This window comes from Adiantum capillus-veneris, chromosome 29 (genome assembly GCF_014529385.1).
Source record: "Adiantum capillus-veneris isolate H3 chromosome 29, ASM1452938v2, whole genome shotgun sequence".
NCBI lineage: Eukaryota > Viridiplantae > Streptophyta > Polypodiopsida > Polypodiales > Pteridaceae > Adiantum > Adiantum capillus-veneris.
This window is the reverse complement of record NC_140959.1, coordinates 120,973,614-120,993,261: the sequence shown is the minus strand read 5'-3', so window position 1 is coordinate 120,993,261 and position 19,648 is coordinate 120,973,614. Positions and strand designations below refer to the sequence as shown.

Sequence of the window (19,648 nt, the reverse complement as noted above, 5' to 3'; positions counted from 1 at the left end):
GGTTCTATGCGCAATGTCGAGTGCTATCACTGCCATAAAAAAGGGCATGTGAAGAAGGATTGCAAAAAAATGGCAGCAAAGCAAGAAGGATAAACAATCTGGTGAAACTTCTAAGTCTAATGATTCAAACAAGGGCAAAGCAAAGTAAGAGGAGATCAATGTGCTAGAGTCTTCAAATGCTCCTATTGTAGAGACTCTTCCAGCGATTGTTATGCCACTTACCTCTGACGTATTGGTCTTCCTAGCAGATCTACCTGTCAAGGCTCTTGTTACAGAAGATGCGGTATGCACAGAATTGGATGTGTGAGTTTCCATGTGACACCACATAAAGAGTGGTTCTGTACTTATTCTCACTCTTTTGTGGTAAAGTGAGACTTGGTGATGCTTATGAACTAGACATCGAGGGTGTTGAAAATGTCAAATTGCATCTAAGGAATGGCATGCACTTTACTTTATGTAATGTCAGACATGTGTCCAAGTTGACTAAGAGCTTGTTTTCTGTTGGCCAGCTTGATGATTTGGGCTACAACACCATATTTGGCAATGGTTCTTAGATAGTACGCAAAGGTAATCTTGTTGTACTCAGAGGTCAGAAGCATGGTACCTTGTATTCTATGCATGTATCAGATGTTGGTCATGATTACATATCTATAGCCGAGCTGCCGTCTACTGAGTTGTGGCATTGTCGGCTAGGTCATATTAGCCAAAAAGGAATGAGAACTCTGACTTGTTTTGACTACTTACCTATCTTGTCTTATGTTGATTTTCCTGTTTGTGAGCAATGTATCTATGGAAAACAGACTAGGTCCATTCATTTACCATTGGGTCAAAAGCAAGCTGAACCTCTAGATTTAGTACATAGTGATGTTTGTGGTCCTATGTCAACCAAATCTCTAGGGGGGGCCAACTATTTTGTGACATTCATAGATGACTCTACTCGAAAGGTGTGGGCATATCCTTTGAAACATAAGGATCAAGTTCTTCCTGTGTTCTAGAAATTTTTGGCACTTGTTGAGAATTAGTCTGGCAAGAAACTCAAGAGGCTGCGGACTGACAACAGTGGAGAGTATGTCTCCAAGGAGTTTGACAATTTCTGTGCTAAAAGAGGGATTAAAAGGCAGGTTATTGCACCATACACACCAGCTCAGAATGGAGTTGCTGAGCACATGAATCGTACGATTCAGGAAAGAGTCACAGCCATCTTTCTATGGCAAATCTCACACAAGGCTTTTGGGCAGAAGCCGTCTTGACTGCAGTGCACATTATAAATCGTTCGCGTAGTACGTGATTGAATTATGAGATTCCAGAAGAGTTATGGTCTAAACATAAGCCCCACAATGACCATCTACATGTTTTTGGTTGTGAAGCTTATGCTCACGTGTCTAAACAACTTCGACAGAAGTTAGAGCCAAAGTCACACAAATGTATTTTCATTGGATATGGTGTAGATGGAGAGATGGGATATCGTCTCTGGCACCCGGAATCTTGTCGAGTCATCCGTAGTTTAGATGTGATCTTCAATGAGTCAAAGATGCATAAACAACCTATCATGGAAATAGAGGTTCAGAGAGTCACGTTTGAGGATGTTGCCTCAGAGACAATGAAATCAACTTAGCGGGCTAGTGATGTCCCTTCCACTAGCAATGCTCCAGAGGGAGCAGATAGCAATGGTCAAGGAGTGAGACGGTCTACTAGAGTCTCTTGTCCACCTGCACATTTCGAGCTGGGTCTTGATTACATCATGTTGACCGATTGCGGTGAGCCAAGCTGCTACCAAGAAGCCATGATGACGAATGATGTGGTGAAGTGGGAGCAGGCTATGGATTCTGAGTATAACTCGATTCTGGCTAATGACACTTGGGACTTGGTAGAACTGCCAAATGATGCGAAAGCTTTACCTTGCAAATGGGTATACAAGAAGAAATTTACCTTAGGTGATCCAAATCCAAAGTACAAGGCTAGACTTGTAGCCAAAGGGTTCAAACAGCAAAAGGGAGTCGATTTTGATGAAATCTTCTCGCCTGTGGTCAAGATGACAACACTTAGAACCGTACTTGGTCTTGTAGCGATTGAGGACATGGAACTTGTCCAAATGGATGTGAAGACATCATTTCTTCATGGGGATCTCAATGAGGATGTTACACGCAGCAGCATGAAGGGTTTGTTCAGGAGAACGCATCTCCTGAGGAGCTAGTATGTAAGCTCAAAAAGGCACTTTATAGCTTAAAGCAGGGTTCAAGGCAGTGGTATCATAAATTTGATGCATGTATGAGGTCTCAAGGATATAAAAGGAGAGAAGAGGATCACTGCTTGTACACAAGAAAGCTACATGATGGCTCGATGATCATTCTAGTTTTGTATGTTGATGACATGCTTATAGCTTGGAAATCCATTGCGGAGATTGCCAACTTGAAGAAAACACTTAGAAACAATTTTGCAATGAAAGATTTGGGGGATGCTACACACTTTCTTGGTATGCGAATGAAAAGAGATCGCAAATGTCGAATTCTTAAGTTATCTCAGGATACATACATTGAGAAAGTTTTGCAGCATTTCAATATGCAGGGAGGGAAACCATTGAGTACCCCAATGCAGGCATTCTTGAAACTCAGCAAGGAAGATGCACCCAAAGCTGATGTTGAGAGAGCAGAAATGGCTAAGGTACCATATTCTTCGGTAGTGGGCAATCTCATGTATGCTATGGTGGCCACAAGACCAGACATTGCTTTTGCAATGGGAGTGATGAGCCGATATATGGCATATCCTAGCAGCAAGTATTGGGAAGCAGTGAAGTACATTCTTAGGTACCTCAAAGGTATGGTCGGCAGGTGTTTATGCTTCGGGAACAATGATGCATCCATCGTGGGTTCTGCGGATGCAGACTATGCGGGTTGTGTCGACAATAGGAGATCGACATCTAGCTATGTTTTCATATTTGTTGGAGCGGCAGCATCTTGGAGGTCATGTCTTCAACATTGTATGTCGTCTTCCACTACGGAAGCAGAGTACGTTGCATTGTTGGATGCAAGTAAAGAGGTTATATGGTTATCTTGCTGGTCTCAAAATCTTGGCATTGATGAGACTCCAATGATATATTGTGATAGTCAGAGTGCTCTTACATTGGCAAGGAATCCCGTGTTTCACTCCAAATCGAAACACATTGAAGTTAGGTATCATCTCGTGAGAGATTTCCTGGCCAAAAAGCTCAATTATTTGGTCAAGGTACACACTGACAACAACCTAGCAGATGCTTTGACAAAAGGCTTAGCTTTGGAGTGGTTTACACATTGCAATGAGTTGATGGGTATAGGTTGATGCCACTATATTGCTTCACGGTTGTACATACCAGGTCACTTGGGCTGCGTTGGCCTTCCAGTGGGAGTTTGTTGGGATTCGGCCAACTGGCCGGACATCCCACTTACTACTAACCCATCTACTAACTTAACCCATGTATACACTCATTCTTTAATACAAAAGAATAAGGATAACGTTGTTGTGAGCTCCACCCAACAGAAGGTCTCTCTCTCTGCTCTCGCACTTACACTCGCACATGCTTTTCGCGGCACCTTCAAAAGATACCATTTTAAAGGACTTCAGGGGGTTTCTTCCATAGCTATTTGCGGTAGGCATGTGGCCATAGTTCATACAAGCTACCTCCTGTAGAGCTTCCTTGTCTAGACCTTGTTGGGCACATCTCCTACAAGTGCCATTCAAGGGACTTCATTTTAAAATAAATATTAAAATTTGCATCATATGAAAACTTCATAGAGCTTCATGGCCCTTCCCCTTCTAGGCATGACATGGATTTCATTATAAGAGCCAACATCCCCACATTGCATTCTAAGAGCCTACATCACCACATATGCTCTACACACTTTGCACGAATCATCGCATTTTAAGAGACCACATCCCCACATACAATTTTGTAACTACTTCATTGCTAATGCAAAAGTTCCCACCATGAACATAAACAAGCAACCAACATACCCATCTCACTATCTGCACGAGTAGCTACATAATGATAACGATGTAGCCCTGTAGTCTCCTGCATCTGCAAAAATTCCTATAGAGATGTTTTCTTGCATGCATCCATATTCATGCAAAAAGCACACTTGGCAAGCATGTCTCTATCTTTCAACAAACTTTCATTGTGATGATCACCACAAGAGCACTTCTCTCACTTATTGGAAAATCTTTCTAGAAATGTATATGTCCATAAACCTGATTGAGCTCCCTTGATGCCCACAATAGCTTACCTAGATTTGTGTTCCCTCATTTGGAAGAATTCCCTCTTGCTATCATCTTCATAAAATCTACTACGGGTGTTACTTCCTCGCTATAAGCACAAAGTCTGCAAGTAAGTGCATTGTGTTGTAAACTATTGAATCTACTGTAGCTATTGATATTAAAAAATTTCATCAATGCTACTGCTTTCCCAAAGATAAATAATTTTTAATTCTTTTAAAGAAAATGTGGAAAAACCTTTAACGAGTATTCTCTAAAATAATGTAATCATGGTGAAAATGATGCAAATCAAATACCAATTTTTTAAGAAAAAAACTAGATCAATCCAAAAAGCTATATCATATCCAAGGATCAAAAGCCTAGCATACTTCAATAGCACAAAATGAACCCTACCCTTTTGAAGATATGGAGGCATTCAGACGCAGCATCATGCAAGTAATTTGTAAGTAAAAAGAGAAATATCTTTAAGGAGTATAGGAAAATCATTATGAGATGGGATTCCTTAATGTATTGTATTATATATAATGCCAATAAAAACAAGGTACCGTTCTCATGTAGCCATTTTAAAATAGTAGGTAAAGGAATTCAATGTGTCCCGTTAAGGAAGGGACCCATTCATTGTTTAGACAAAGGCAAATTGTACTCCAGGGCATGTTTTAACATGCATAAAAGGCTTCACATCTCCATCTCTCTCTCTCTCTCTCTCTCTCTCTCTCTCTCTCTCTCCCTCTCCCCTTCCTTGTTTTCTTTTTGTTACCATCGTTTTAGAGCTTTCATGAGTGACCTCTCACAATGGATCGTTTTTTCTCTACTCGCATTGACTTTATTAAAGAGTTCGTCTCTCACCTCAACTATTCTATGATCAAAGGTCTTTAGTTACAAACCATGTTCTATGTGTATCCCTCACACATCTTTGAAGCCTCCTCTACAAACTTTAATAAGGTAGGAACTATTTTGTCAAATGAGGAGCTATTTCTCTTGGTATGATCTAAAATGTTGGTGCTCCCCCTCTAAACAGGAGCTATAGTCCTTGTGCTTGGCCCAATAGTCTACCTAATGGCTCTCTTGATTGGGAAACCATTTCTTAGATGCTCACAGTATGGAAAGCAAAGCAAGAAAGGGAAATACATGAATAACAAAGAAACACGGCCTCAAGGTGTGAGAGCGTACACAAGCGTGAACGTATAGATGGGAGTACTTTTCTTATGTTAAGTGACTATCAACAAACATACCTTCCATTAACCTTAATGTTTTGCACCCTTCAATAGGCATGATTTCACTTCTCAAAGTATTGAAAGGATTTTTAATTTTATTTTTAATTGAGCATATGGCTTCCGAAACACGTCTACGACTCCTCACAAACTCTAGCAAATATACATGGACTCCAAGAGTTTTTTTTTACACTGTGCCAAACATGCCTCTGTATGCGCAAGAAAGGTAGTCATACCACTTTTTGAAGGCACCATGCACGACCGCAATAGCTCCCGCTTTAATAGCAAATTGTTCCTTTGAAACACTACCAAAGTGGGACACACTTGTCACAAAGGCTGGCCTATTTAATATTAGTGTCACCTTTGTTAGCAAAATGTGTCCGACCAAATTGCAAGCAACGGAGACTTGAGTAATGGGTGTGAAAAACTCAGATTCCAAGGGCTTATACGGCTCTAAAGAAAAACAAAACATAAAGTCCCTGTGGTTGTCAAACATAAAGTCCCTCGGAAACCAATTGTAAAAGGAGGCACCACAATGAGAGTGAGGATGGAAGGAGAAAGCAGTGGCATGGGCAAAAGTGTAGAAAGAAGGTTAGGGAGAGCAATAGGGGTATATTATGCTATTGCTAGCTAGGTGCAAATAGTAGAGCACACTTTGTTGATGGCCCTTGCATGGTAGCCGAAGAGGAATTTCTCTCTCTTGAAAATTGAATGAATTTGCATGGATCCCCCAAGGTCCACATTCAACTACTGGTAGTCCACGGGAAATTTGAAATGGCAATAGTGTGAAAACAAATAGCCTCAAAATCATATCTTCACCTAGCATCCACCGGTGAGGGATTCGACCGTTTTCTTGGTACCTGTGCTAGAACTACTAGGCTTGCAATAAGACAAATAAGTATGTCATAAGGTCCACTTGATTACTTATCAAGCTTGTATGATCTCAAAACCACCTTTGTAAGAGCAAGCAATCATGCCACAATATCCAAGCTCACATTATTGATTCCACCACCAGGACCATCTCAAGTAAAGTCTATCTCAAGTGGACTACACACAAAGCTCAACAGGACTATAGCAGCATAACACATTTTCCTGTGTAACATGATTCGGCCAACATTGGCGTTCTGAGCAGCAGACAGAAAAGTACAAGAAACTCATGAGAAACCTTCTTTCACAAGAAAAACACGAGCCCCAACTTCTTTACAGGGATATTAAGGCATAGCATTTACAGGGATAGTCATCATGACAAAATAAGGAAACCGATTGCTGTAAGAACATTATTCTTTGTTCCGATTCATCCACTACATGAGAGGCACGACTCCTTATGGTGCCATCCCCTCACATCATCCTTTTCATGGTATTTGATCATCACCACCTTCATCAACTGGTCGAACTTCAAACGAAAACCATCAAATTTATACCTGTCCTATCTGCCTTGATCCTGCTCCAAACCGTCCTATCCCAAACGCAAACGCTGAACCATTAGCACTACAACAATCGATGCAATTTATGCGCCCCATCGAATTAGGTGGTTATACATGAAGGTTAGCAGCACAAGATCATTTCACATCACTCTCTTCTGAGAGCCTGGAACAAATTTAAAAAACACAAACAAAAAGGATCTACTCCACTGAGGTAAAAGACTTCATGACCAGCATGAGCAGGGTGGAAATCCAGATGTAATTTGAACTCTTGATACAAGTGGACACAGTAACCGACAACTTGACCCTGGAATGTGAAGTGCACTTACAGCAATTCTAATGCTGCACAGCAGGCAGTTTAAAGTTTTAAGGCATGATAAAATTTCCAAAAAAATTCCACGAGAACTGTAAACTGTTAGACTAGCTGGTATACATCCTGAAAAAAACCAGTGGGGATTCTGCATCGCAAGACCAGCAGCAACTAAACACATTATCAAGGCTGTCATAACCCCATGAAGACACTTCAAAAGTCCTCTCAAGGCTCATTAACTTTACATGCTGCAATGCCAAGTTACTTTGATTGTTCTGTAAGACATTCTTACTGTATCCTTAGCTACAGCTCTAGCGCCCACGCCCCCGGCCCCTTCCACGACCTCGTCCTCGTCCTCTGCCCATCAATTTCCCTGCACACGTAATGAGAAAAAAAATAAGAACAAAAAAATCGATCTTCTGGAGAAGACTTTGCTCAGCCTAACTTGTTAAAAAAGAGTATCTACCGGGTGTTGGCTTCTTTGGTCGCACTTTTGGGGTGTCATCAACAAGCAAAGTATCCAGGTTCAAGCTGTCAGGAAGAATATAATATCGAATGTTATTCCCCCTGACACTCAGATGATCCAATGCGACAGGGTTCTTTCCCCGTAAGGTCAGCTTAACTGTCTTCAGATGAGTGTTCATGCTTACATCAACACCTGATCAGCAAACAAACATAAAGAGAAAGTTAGCATGCACCTTGAACTTTCGCCTACCTTCTTCTTGCGTGTTGCCTGATCCACCGACCATCAGGGTTACACTCCCTTTGAAAAGATTCTGGAAGCACACTTGGACAATACAAGAACACATAGGGAGAAGATATGCAAGCAAGTAGACTTGCTGTGTGGCAAGATGCAGCAGGAACAGAGCAAACCACCATTTTAAGAAAGCGCTCTATCACTTTTGTTATGGTCCTTGATATGCAACATCCAAGAAAAATAGTGACCGAAGTGAAGAAGTCCCGTTAATTGGCTTAGCAGAGAACCCATCATATTCTGCAATGAGCTGCAAACATAGCCTTGACCATCAACTGCAAACACATCATATCTACTATCAAGACAATCTCTGACCAGTCTCCCAAAACCCAGGTCATGCTTTAAGTTGAAAAATACCATCTCATCACAGCTGATTCTCCAGCTCTACTTGCTCCAGGAACTACTTTGAAAGATAAACCTTGACAAAGTGTTGGGAATGGTGTGTGTGTGTGTGTGTATTCGAGGTTTAAAGGTGTAGGCAGCCATAGCTTACACGGTAAGTAATAGAGAGAGAAAAGTACACGGTTTACAATAGAGTGAACTCAAATTGCAAAAGCAAAATAATACACTAGCATAGGATAGATAGGATATGTGCAGCGCATAGCCTTTATTCATACGTCTGAAAAGCAGATGACGATGATGCACATAATATCTCAGATAGTATGCACTCATCTGCCACATAGGATACTATAACTAATAAATGTTTCACACAAATAGCTTGGGCCAAGCTAAGGTCGTGCCTACCCAACAATCCTCCCCTTGGGCATGGACTATACTGAAGTAATCTGGATCGAAACTCAATGCCACACAGGCTAGTAGTCACACAAACTAGGGCAATCACACAGACTCTAGTCTCAACTGATATGGTGGCACACAGACTCAAGAATCCTCCCCTCAAACAAATAAGGCGGAAGAACATCCATATGTACAGTACGTCTGTATATTTGCAAAAGTGAGCAAGGGCGGCACAGACATGCAGACAGTCGTCCTCTTCTTGATCCGAGTCTTTGTCAAGGTTGACTTTGCCTTTTCCTCTGCCAATGCTTCATTTTGATGGTGGATGTCCTTTGACGCAGCAATTGCTACAGAACTTGTTCTTGTAGCAATCTTTAGAGAAATGCCCTGATTTGCTGCATTCGCAACACTTTTTATTCTTGGCCCTAGTTTTGTTTTGTTTTTGGAGTCGGGTACGGCACGTCCGGCCGCTCCCCTCATACACCAAAAAAGTATACAAGAAGAACGACCAGGATTATGCACCCAGAAACCGAAGGCAGACGCTTTTGTCACTAGTTTCCTCTGGACTACGAGAGTTCAACACTCTTAGGGCCATGACTAATCCCTTGAGAGACCCACTTCGCCACTTGGATTTGGGCGTGACAATGACCAAGTACCTCTGTTCAGAGGCCCACGTACTGCGGGACTTGCTTCGGTCTTCCCTTTGGAGTTGCCTCCTCCAGGTAACTTATCGCTCACCTCACTAAACTGCCTTTGAAACCTGACGGTTTTCCCCTAGGAAATGCCATACCCACTTGGACGGGCGTCGGCTCACAGGTGGCGTCCGCTGAGGTTGGTGGTGTCTCCCGCCCCTTTTAGGTGAAGTTGACCCCCCGAGGGGAATGGCACTTGGGCACTCTTGTAGCTCATTTGGCTTCGCTTGGGGAGATTTACGTCATTCCCCCGGAAGGGATTAGATTCAAAATAATAGCATAGGAATGGGAGCATTATCTCCCCATCCGCCTATGCAAAGCACCCAAATACCAGGGTACAACTTCACTGAGGAACTTCGCCATAGGCACGTGCCCTGCGGTTCCGTCCCTCGAGTGTGGATCACGGCGTACCCAAAAGGGCATCCGCTTCCCGTGAGCCTCCCACCAAGGAGGATAACGCAGTCCTAGATGACGATGCAATGTAAGCTCCTCCATTTGTTGATGCATTCTTTGTTTGTGTCTTTTTTTCTTCAATTAAGGCATTTATGACTTGTTGCATCGTTGGTGTTGGTTCCTTTTGTTCTCACTAGAATATTTGCAGGTTAGGACAAGTGAGATGGCCACTTTGGTGGTCGAGGCTCTAGTGTTGGGTTAAAGGCCTAAATAACCCCTTTTTGTACATTTTTATACTTTGTCCAGGTTCAATACACATTTTTTAAAGGTCACTTATAATAAAAGTGGGAAAACCAAAAACATAATTATTGAGTTTTTCCCAAAAACGTGAGCTCTCTCTCTCTCCCTCATTGTTCTGCTAGCGCTTCCTCTCCTGCTGGCTTTCGCCACCCCTCTCTGCACACACACTGCACTTCCTCGCGTGCTCTCTCACTTGCACACAGCCGCGCGCTCAACAACTGGTATCAAAGCCAGATTAGGCTTCTCTCGCGTCAAATCTCCGCTTTCATCGCGAAGCCCCTTGCTTCCGTTGTCACCTAGGGTGATTAGGGTTTCCAAAACAGGCTGAAATTAGGTCAAAACAGGTAAAAACCAAAAAATTACAGGTCAAAACAGCAAAATGCAGGTGTTCTAAATCGATTCCCGTGAATGCCCCTTGCTTTTCCCACTCAAAACAGATCCATTTGATGCAAATTGATGCACCAAAACAGTATTTGCAGAAAATTCAGAATTGGACTCTTTTTATGTACACAAATTGAGGTTTTTGTACGCCTTTTGTGGGTTTATGCAAGTACGCATTGGGGATACTTGTTAATTGCTGAAATTTTCAGCACATTGTATGCAACGTGCGGGACATTGTGATCACTGGTAGACACTTTTTGCTGCATTTTTATCCGTGCAAATGGCCTCTACTTCCTCGTCGTCTGACGCCAAGAGCTTGGTGGAAATCAAGCGATTTGACGGTACAGGTTTTGACCTATGGCAGGACAGGATGCAAGGGATTTTGTTCCTCAAGGATTGTGAGGACGCCCTTTTGGCTGTAAAGCCTGAGGATATGCCGGATGAGGATTGGGCCAAGCTCAACAAGAGGGCAAAGGCCTATATCAAAATGGCTGTGACCGATGACATTCTGGTGGACATAAAGGGCTTGGACAGTGCACATGCAATTTGGCATAAGTTGAAGGCCACTTATGAGAATGCCACCCCTATGAATCAGGTGCATTTGATGCGCAAACTGGTGAACATGATGCTTGACGAAGCCAAGTCGGCTTCTGAGCACTTAAGTGCTTTCACCAGTGTTATGAGTCAGCTACAGGATACTGGGCTTCAACCTTTTGATGACAAGTTGAAAGCCATATTTTTGTTGATGACTTTGCCAGACTCTTGGGAAACGCTTGTGGTTTCTTTGAGTAATAGCCCCAACCTCACATATGATGGAGTGCGAGGCTCCATCTTAAATGAGGAAATTAGACGCAAGTCTAGTGGTGGGGAAGGTGGCAGTTCTGCTTAGAATGCGAGAGGCAGAAGTCAGAAGCAAAATACAGGTACCAAGACTCAAAATAGGAGCAAAAGCAAGTCTAGGGATAAGGATGTGACTTGTTACCAGTGTGGCAGAAAAGCCCATAAGAAGCCAGATTGCAAGTATTTCAAGAAAGAGCAGGAAAGAAAGAAGGAATCACAGGAGAAGAAGAAGACAGAGGATAAGAAAGGGAAAAAATCAGCAGGTACCTCCTCCAAGGATTCGGAGACTGTCAATGTATCCTCTAGTGTGGTTATCACAGAGTTATCCGACAGTGAGGAGATCTTGGTTGCAGCTTCATGCCCCTCAGATTTTGTTGTAGCAAATGCAGAAGACATGCTTATCTCACGTAGAGATGTCATTGATGCATTGCTAAGTACAAATGATGGCCTTACACAGTCTTGGATAGTAGACTCGGGTGCCTCCTTTCATGTGACTCCATCTGTGGAGCGTTTTCCTTCTTATCATGCAGGCAAGTATGGCAAGGTTTACCTTGGGGATAACCATGCTTGTGACATTGAAGGAATGGGCACTGTGCGCTTGGCATTAAACAATGGCCAAGCGTTTATGCTTAAAGATGTAAGGTATGTACCAGGCATCAAGAAGAGTCTATTGTCTGTTGGCCAGATGGATGCACAGGGTTATACAACCATTTTTGTTGGGGGTTCATGGAAGTTGCTTAAGGGATCAATGCTCATTGTCAAGGGATGCAAGAGTGGTACATTGTACTATTTACATGGCAAAGCTTTGCCTGGCAAGTTTCTTGCAATGGCCGAAGTTGCTTCTCATTTGGAGTTGTGGCACAAAAGACTTGGCCATATGAGCCAGAAGGGACTTGATGTGCTCTCCTCTTTGAAGAGGGTTGAAGTAAAGGGCACCAAGTTAGATTTTTGTAATGATTGTTTGTATGGTAAACAAAAGAAGTCTTCTTATTATTCTGGTGTCTCGCGCAAAGCTGATGCTCTTGATTTAATTCACTCCGATGTATGTTCAATGCATGTTAAGTCTTTTGGTGGTGCATCATACTTTGTTACATTCATTGATGATTGCACTAGGAAAGGCTGGGCATATTTGTTAAAGAATAAGAGTGAGACATTTAATACATTTAAGAGGTTTCATGTTTTTGTGAGTATTCAAAAGGGTAGTAAGCTTAAATGTCTGAGATCTGACAATAGGGGGGAGTACACGTCTGCTGAATTTCAGCGTTATTGCGAAGAATATGGGATTAAAAGGGAGTTGACAGCCCCTTATAATCCATCTTCTAATGGTGTGGCTGAGAGGTATAACCGTACTTTATGTGAGAGAGTGTGTTGCATTTTGTCCACGGCTAATCTCCCTCATGGGTTTTGGGGAGAGGCTTTGAAAACTGCAGTTCATGTATGCAATCGCTCTCCTAACAGTACGCTGAAAAATGACATTCCAGAGGAGGTTTGGTCTGGCAAACCTGCCTCTTATGATCATTTGAGAGTGTTTGGCTGCGAGGCTTTTGTCCATGTTCGTAATGACTTGAGGACAAAGCTAGATGCCAAGTCCATCCAAGGCTCTTCCTAGGTTATGGGAAAGAGGGTGAAATGGGCTACAGGATATGGTTGCCTCAGTTTAAGAGGGTAGTACGCAGCCGAGATGTAGTGTTCAATGAGGCTAAATTGCTGAAAAATGCTACATCTTCTGAAATTGACAAGAAATCGATCAAATTTCAGCCTCTCTTGCCACCTATTGATGTTGAAAAAGAACCTCAGGATGCATTACCGCAAGCTGAAATTGATAATCAGCCGGTTAACCCTGAGCCAGAAGAGGTAGGACATGATTTAGATGCTCCAAATGAGGATGGACAGCCACCTGTCATGGCTGAAAATGATTTTCAGCAGCATGCGCATGCTGAAAATTAGTTGCCTCTTGATGTAGAACCTGTGCCTGAGAATGTAGATCATTGGGTACGCAGGTCTACTCGTGTCAGAAGGTTGATACAGCGCTTCGACCGCTCTTTGCATCATGTTATGTTGACAGATGAGGGAGAGCCTCTTACATATAAAGAGGCAAAATCATGTGAGTTAAGCAGTAAGTGGGAACTTGCGATGCAAGAGGAAATCAAATCTTTGCATGCAAACAATACTTGGGATCTTGTGCCATTGCCTAAAGGAAGAAAGGCTCTTCCTAACAAATGGGTTTACAAGGTCAAATGTGTTGATGGAAAGCCCAAGTATAAAGCAAGGTTAGTTGCCAAAGGGTATGCACAGAAAGAGGGGATTGACTTTCAAGAGATCTTTTCTCCTGTTGTAAAGCTTACGACATTGCGTGTCCTTTTTGCTCTCGCTGCAGTGCTTGACTTAGAATTGAATCAAATGGATGTAAAAACAGCTTTTCTTCATAGTGACATTGATGAAGATATCTACATGAAGCAACCTCAGGGTTTTGTAGTTCCAGATAGAAAGTAACTTGTATGCAAACTAAGAAGGGCACTGTATGGCTTTAGGTAGTCATCACGTCAGTGGTACAAAAAGTTTGATACTTTTATGCTGTCTCAAGGCTTTAAACCCAGCCATTCAGACCATTGTTTGTATACAAAGAAGGATAATGATGGAAGTCCTATAATCCTTGTGCTATATGTAGATGATATGTTGATTGTTGGGAAGCATAAGTCTACCATTGATGCTCTTAAACGTCAGCTGAATTCAGCTTTTGCAATGAAGGATTTAAGTGATGCTGAGCACATCTTGGGCATGAGAATCAAGAGAGATAGAAAGCTGAAATTGCTCTTCTTATCTCAAGAAAAGTACATTGCTAAAGTACTTGACAGGTTTAACATGGCTGAAGCTAAGTCACTTGGAGTACCTTTACCTCCACACACAAAACTTAGTAAAGCCGATTGCCCAAAGGATGACGTGGCAGTGAATGCTATGAAGGGAATCCCTTATGCGTCAGCTTGTGGTTCTCTTATGTATGAGATGGTTGCCACTCGTCCTAACATTGCCCATGTAGTGGGAGTTGTTAGTAGATACATGTCCAATCCCGGCAAAGCACATTGGGAAGCTGTGAAATGCATTCTGAGATACTTGTCAGGTACACAATCTAGGTGTATATGCTATGGCAAAAGTGACCTGAAGTTGCAAGGCTATTGTGATGCAGATATGGCAGGTGATTTGGATACCAGGAAGTCCACTAGTGGCTATGTGTTTGCTATTGCTGGTGGTGCTGTCTCTTTGTGTTCACGACTGCAGAAAATTGTGGCATTGAGTACTATTGAGGCTGAATATATTTCAGCCACTGAGGCTTCTAAAGAGGCCATATGGTTGGGCAGACTTGTCAAAGAGCTTGGTATGTCTGCTAGTACTCCTGTCTTGGGATGTGATAGCCAGAGTGCTGTCTATTTGGCCAAGAATGCCATGTTTCATGCACGAACAAAGCACATTGATGTGCGATACCACTTCATACGACAGGTATTGGAGGATGGTCTAGTCACCTTGACTAAGATTCACTCACAGGATAACCGTGCAGATGTTCTCACCGAGAGTCTTGCTAAGGCTCAACATGAGCATTGCAGACAGCTGTGGGAGTTGGTTAACTTAAAGGCGACATTTATGGCTTTAAGTGGGAGGTTGTTGGGTTAAAGGCCTAAATAACCCCTTTTTGTACATTTTTATACTTTGTTCAGGTTCAATATGAACCTGGACACATTTTTTAAAGGTAACTTATAATAAAAGTGGGAAAACCAAAAACTTAATTATTGAGTTTTCCCCAAAAACGTGAGCTCTCTCTCTCTCTCGCTCATCGTTCTGTTAGCGCTTCCTCTCGAGCTGGCTTTCGCCACCCCTCTTTGCACACACACTGCACTTCCTCGCGTGCTCTCTCACTTGCACACACCGCTGCGCGCTCAACATCTAGTGTGACAGCCAGCTGTGGCTATCAAGCGGCAAGCCAAGGTAGATGGCCACGCAGAGCGAGGGCAAGAGCAAGGGAAATATGATGCTTTGAAGGTGACGAGGTAAGCACAAGGCTCTTGCCTTGGTAAACGCGCATAAAATCCTCAGAACTGTACATGATCATCTAAGTAGCCCAACTAGTGAGGCATTACAATATGTGCAAAGGGGAGAGAGAGATGCGCAGGAGCAAATCAAATTCAGACTCTTCCATCCATTTCGCATCCAAAGATGGATAGTTCTTGAACTTCACCACATAGCGTCTTGCAATCTTTACTCTAACCTTCCTTTCCTTATGTGCCAGTATTTGTTCAGGAACAAGAATCTCATCCAATTCTTCCACTTCGGATTGTTCCTCATCAAGCATTTTCTCTGGCACATCACCAACAAAGGGCCTTAGAAGGCTGACATGAAAAGCATTATGTATTTTCCAGCCTTTTGGTAGCTTCAACCTTTAAGCTGCATCGCTGATCTTTTATGAAATCTGAAAAGGACCATAATATTGCACGCTGAGCTTAGGAAACAAACGTACTTGCCTTTCCTTTTCCTTAACCTGGCCTTTTCAGCACGCAAAAGTACCCAATCACCAAGTGAAAATACAAGTTCACGACGGTGACAATCAACAGCTTTCTTTTGCTTCACGTGGGTCTTCTCAAGAGCAATCTTTACTTGGTGAGACACGGGCTCTTTTGCCTTTATCTCTTGCAGAAGCCACCAACGTGGCACATGGTTCAAATTCAAAAATTAAAGGAAATAACGCAGTCAAAAGCAATTCAGCTATTTAAAAAAACGCCAATGAAAAGCCGTCGTCAAAAGCTTCCAAGTAATAAAAGGCTATGCGCACAGGTAGTTCTTGGGCACCCCAAATCGAGAATCTGACACGACACACGAGAGAATCACTTAAAATACTTCACAATTGATGCTCTGATACCACTGTAACAAGCTTAGACACCCAAAGTCTAGAATTTGTCACAACACCAGAGAGAGATTCACTAAAAATAATTCACAACTTTAATTCACAGTCCAATTCGAGACGACACGGCCGGGCGTAGTTCAATGCCCAGAGAGATATTGAACCCAAAACCTGACGCCCCTTTCAGTATTTCTTTATTTTATTGAATCTTGAGCAAAGTAGAACTCCTATCGTGTCACGTGACACATCCAACCCTATGTGTCCGTGGACAAGCTACAGCATGATCAGGGTTCAGTCAGACTAGATTAGAAGTGATCTGGCACTTTTGTGAGTCTATTCGTAGACCGTGCATGCCCAGTCACTTAGTATAGATGCATATCCTCTAGTTGCACACAGCATGATCATCAGTATTCCCACCAGAATCCATCAGATTCCATCATGGGAATTTTCCAATGCATTTAGCCTATTTTACCTATTTTTGACATTTTTCACTAATTATTTTTAAGTGACTTTTGTTGAAAATCGGGAGGGCAATTTTGCTAAGTTTGTATATAAGAAAACTACAGCTAGCACTATTTGGCAGAGGAGGCAACAGGAGCCAAGCTTAGCAGGCAACTTCTCAACAAGACCCCTTGGCAGTTTCCCCCACCAAGCAAGAAGAATTAGCAGATTCAACCCGGAAAGACCATCAGTTTTCAACCTTAAGAGACCTCAGTTTTCAGCCCTAACCTGCAGATTTCAACGACAAAGATCCATAGAAACAGCCCCCCAAATCAGCGTTTTGGACTAGTCGCAGATTTCAGCCCATAGCGTTTTTGGACAGCAGAAGAAAGATTGCAGATTTCAGCCCTTAGGTCAGTCTCGTCATCACCGTCGTCATCGCCGACATAGCCTAGACTTGCATCAATCACATGCATTCCCATTGTACCAGATTGTGCAATCAATAATAGACCACTCTTGCCGACGAGAGTGGGGCCTTCAGAGGAGGGTTTTACAACGTCTGGTGTCGTATCTCTCTTCTCTCTATCTCTCAGTCTCATACACTTGCACGCACGGTGTCCATTCACTTTGTTTGTGATCATAGCATTCTCTCATTAAGAACGGAAGGCTCTCCCTACCATAAGAACAAAAGGAACCTTGAGCACAGTTCGGAGCACTCATCTTGAGCAAAGTTCAAACATTCATTCCGCTGCATCTAACATTGGTATCAGAGCTTTGGCAGTGTTCTGTATCACTCAAGGAAAGAACCACAAGAATTTTTTTGCTTGTTGCGGTCGCACGAACCCAAGTTCGCTTGGGCGTGTCAATTCCTAATCGTGTTTTTGAAGAGTGACAGGAATCTCAAGAAAGAAGGGCTTGTCCAACCTCCCCTTGTGCCTCTTTTCACTCATTGAGCGGACCGTGCACTTAGCGGCCGGCCAATCGACGTGAGGTGGGAAAAAGCAACCTTGGTGTAAGCGCAAGGCCGCCAAGGGGTGCTAACCTCATTGTAGAGACGATCAATCACGAAGACCCGATGTTGGCTCTCGAGCCTAGGTCCAAAGAACCCCTTCAGGAAGAACCGATCTTGGCTCTCGAGCCTAGATCCAAAGAACCCTTACACGAAGTATTAAGTGTTCGCATGATTGAGACGCACGCATTGTACGATTGTTTCATTCGTGATCGTTTCCTGTATTTTAGTCGGCGTCTTTATGTGATCCCTTTTCCTAGGCATGACATATTGTACGTTGAGCACGTTTCACTAATGAATGAGCACGAATGTGTGCGGATTTTTCATGAAAAGCTGAAAAGTATGCATTCAAGGAAGTCACATTCCATGTCTCTTTCTTGGCATGACACATTTGTAGAAAGAGCACATGAAAGTATGAGCAACAAGCATGGGCATTTCCGTTGTGAATTGCCACAATTGATTTCTTTAGATCAGAAAAGAAAGATTCGATCTCATTCTTTGCGTGTGTGTGGTGAACGGTTTAGCACTCGGTCTCTTTGTTCATCTACATTGCATGCACAGTCTTTGAGGAAGACAAGATTTTTTCCAGTCACTTTACATGGAATGGGTATGTTCATGTTTTTGGGTTGGAAGTGGTTTCAGGAATTTTCAGCTTCGGAGATTCTTGAAGAAGGTAGACGCATGACTCTAGACGAAGTTGAAGCATTGAAGGAGCCACAGGAGACTTTGTGTCGCTTTCGGCGCGGCCCAAAGAAGCAAGCGTTGCAGACCTTTATGAAGTTCAAGTACCGCACGACCCACACATCAGAGTGAGCCGGCGAAGAGTCCCTTCCACGATTCCGGAAGTTATTGGCGATCTCCTTCGACGCCATACAGTTCGGTACCAATACCTCACTTTGAAAAGGAGGGGATGTCACGTGACACATCCAACCCCATGTGTCCGTGGACAAGCTACAACATGATCACGGTTCAGTCAGTCTAGATTAGAAGTGATCTGGTACTTTTGTGAGTCTATTCGTAGACCGTGCATGCCCAGTCACTTAGTATAGATACATATCCGTAGACCGTGCATGCCAAGTCACTTAGTCAGCTTCTATTCAAGAGTTGATGAGTCATGCGAAGCGGGGCTTTGCCATTCACTCTGGCAGTTTGACCTACCCCATAGATAAGGCCATGACACAACGAGCCGAACAGACTTCTGGGAATGAAAATAGAAAGAAAAAGAGCAAGCCAGAGAAAAAGGATGCACAACCCAAGCTTACTCCTGAGGAGAGAGCTCGCTTCATCAGAGAGGGGAAGTGCTTTGGATGCGGGGAACATGGACATATTTCCGCAAAGTGCCCTGGTAAGGCACAGAAAGAACAGAATGATAAAGACGACGACAAATTCGAGAGTTCGAGAGCAGCTGAGGAATGTGGCAGAAAAGGCAGATAGAAAAGCAGAACTGGTACCACATGGCGTGGGACTTGCACCGAATCTAATGAATGAAAGTACAAACTTTGCCGCTTTCGGGGCAAAGTGAAGGATCAGGAAGCTCTTTTGAAGGAGCCAAGGCCAACTTCTTTTCACTTGGAATTGGCGGCTCGATTTGGAACTACGCCCGACAGACTGACGCCACAGGCGGAGGTAGTTCGACTGGCACCCGGATGGGATGTTGCCATTACACCGAGCATTGGCAAACTTCGTTTGCAATGACAGGGGTGTTCAGGGCACGCGAGTGACGTTCTACTCGGGATCCCTTGGTACCACAAGAACTACGCCGTGGTTGACTACCGGGCCGAGAAAGCGACTTTGATAAATGAAGGGCTTAGAGATTGTACTTGATGAACTTCAGTTTTCTTACTCATTCTTTTGGGAGAACTGAACGATGGATAAAGGTTGAATATGTTTTGACCTGAAGAAAAGAACGCCAAGATTTTTTTTCTCCACGCTCATGCCGATTGCTTTTGAGAGGGCCTGAAGATCATACCATTGATTTGATATCTGGAAGCACGCCACCGAATCGGCCACCTTATCGTGTGAGCCGAG

The 19,648-nt window shown here is 43.1% G+C and overlaps 1 protein-coding gene across 1 annotated transcript in view; it reads right to left on the bottom strand.

The window, feature by feature from the left end:
• Positions 1 to 7,118: 7,118 nt before the first annotated feature.
• Positions 7,119 to 19,648, bottom strand: part of LOC147419856 (small nuclear ribonucleoprotein SmD1a-like) — a 51,558-nt gene continuing 39,028 nt past the window's right edge. Inside the window, exons 3-4 of the mRNA XM_086505489.1 lie at positions 7,654 to 7,845; positions 7,119 to 7,560 (exon numbers count right to left, since the gene is read on the bottom strand). Coding sequence (XP_086361615.1) covers positions 7,499 to 7,560; positions 7,654 to 7,845 — 254 coding nt within the window. The 3' untranslated portion in view covers positions 7,119 to 7,498. The remainder of the gene's footprint in view (positions 7,561 to 7,653; positions 7,846 to 19,648) is intronic.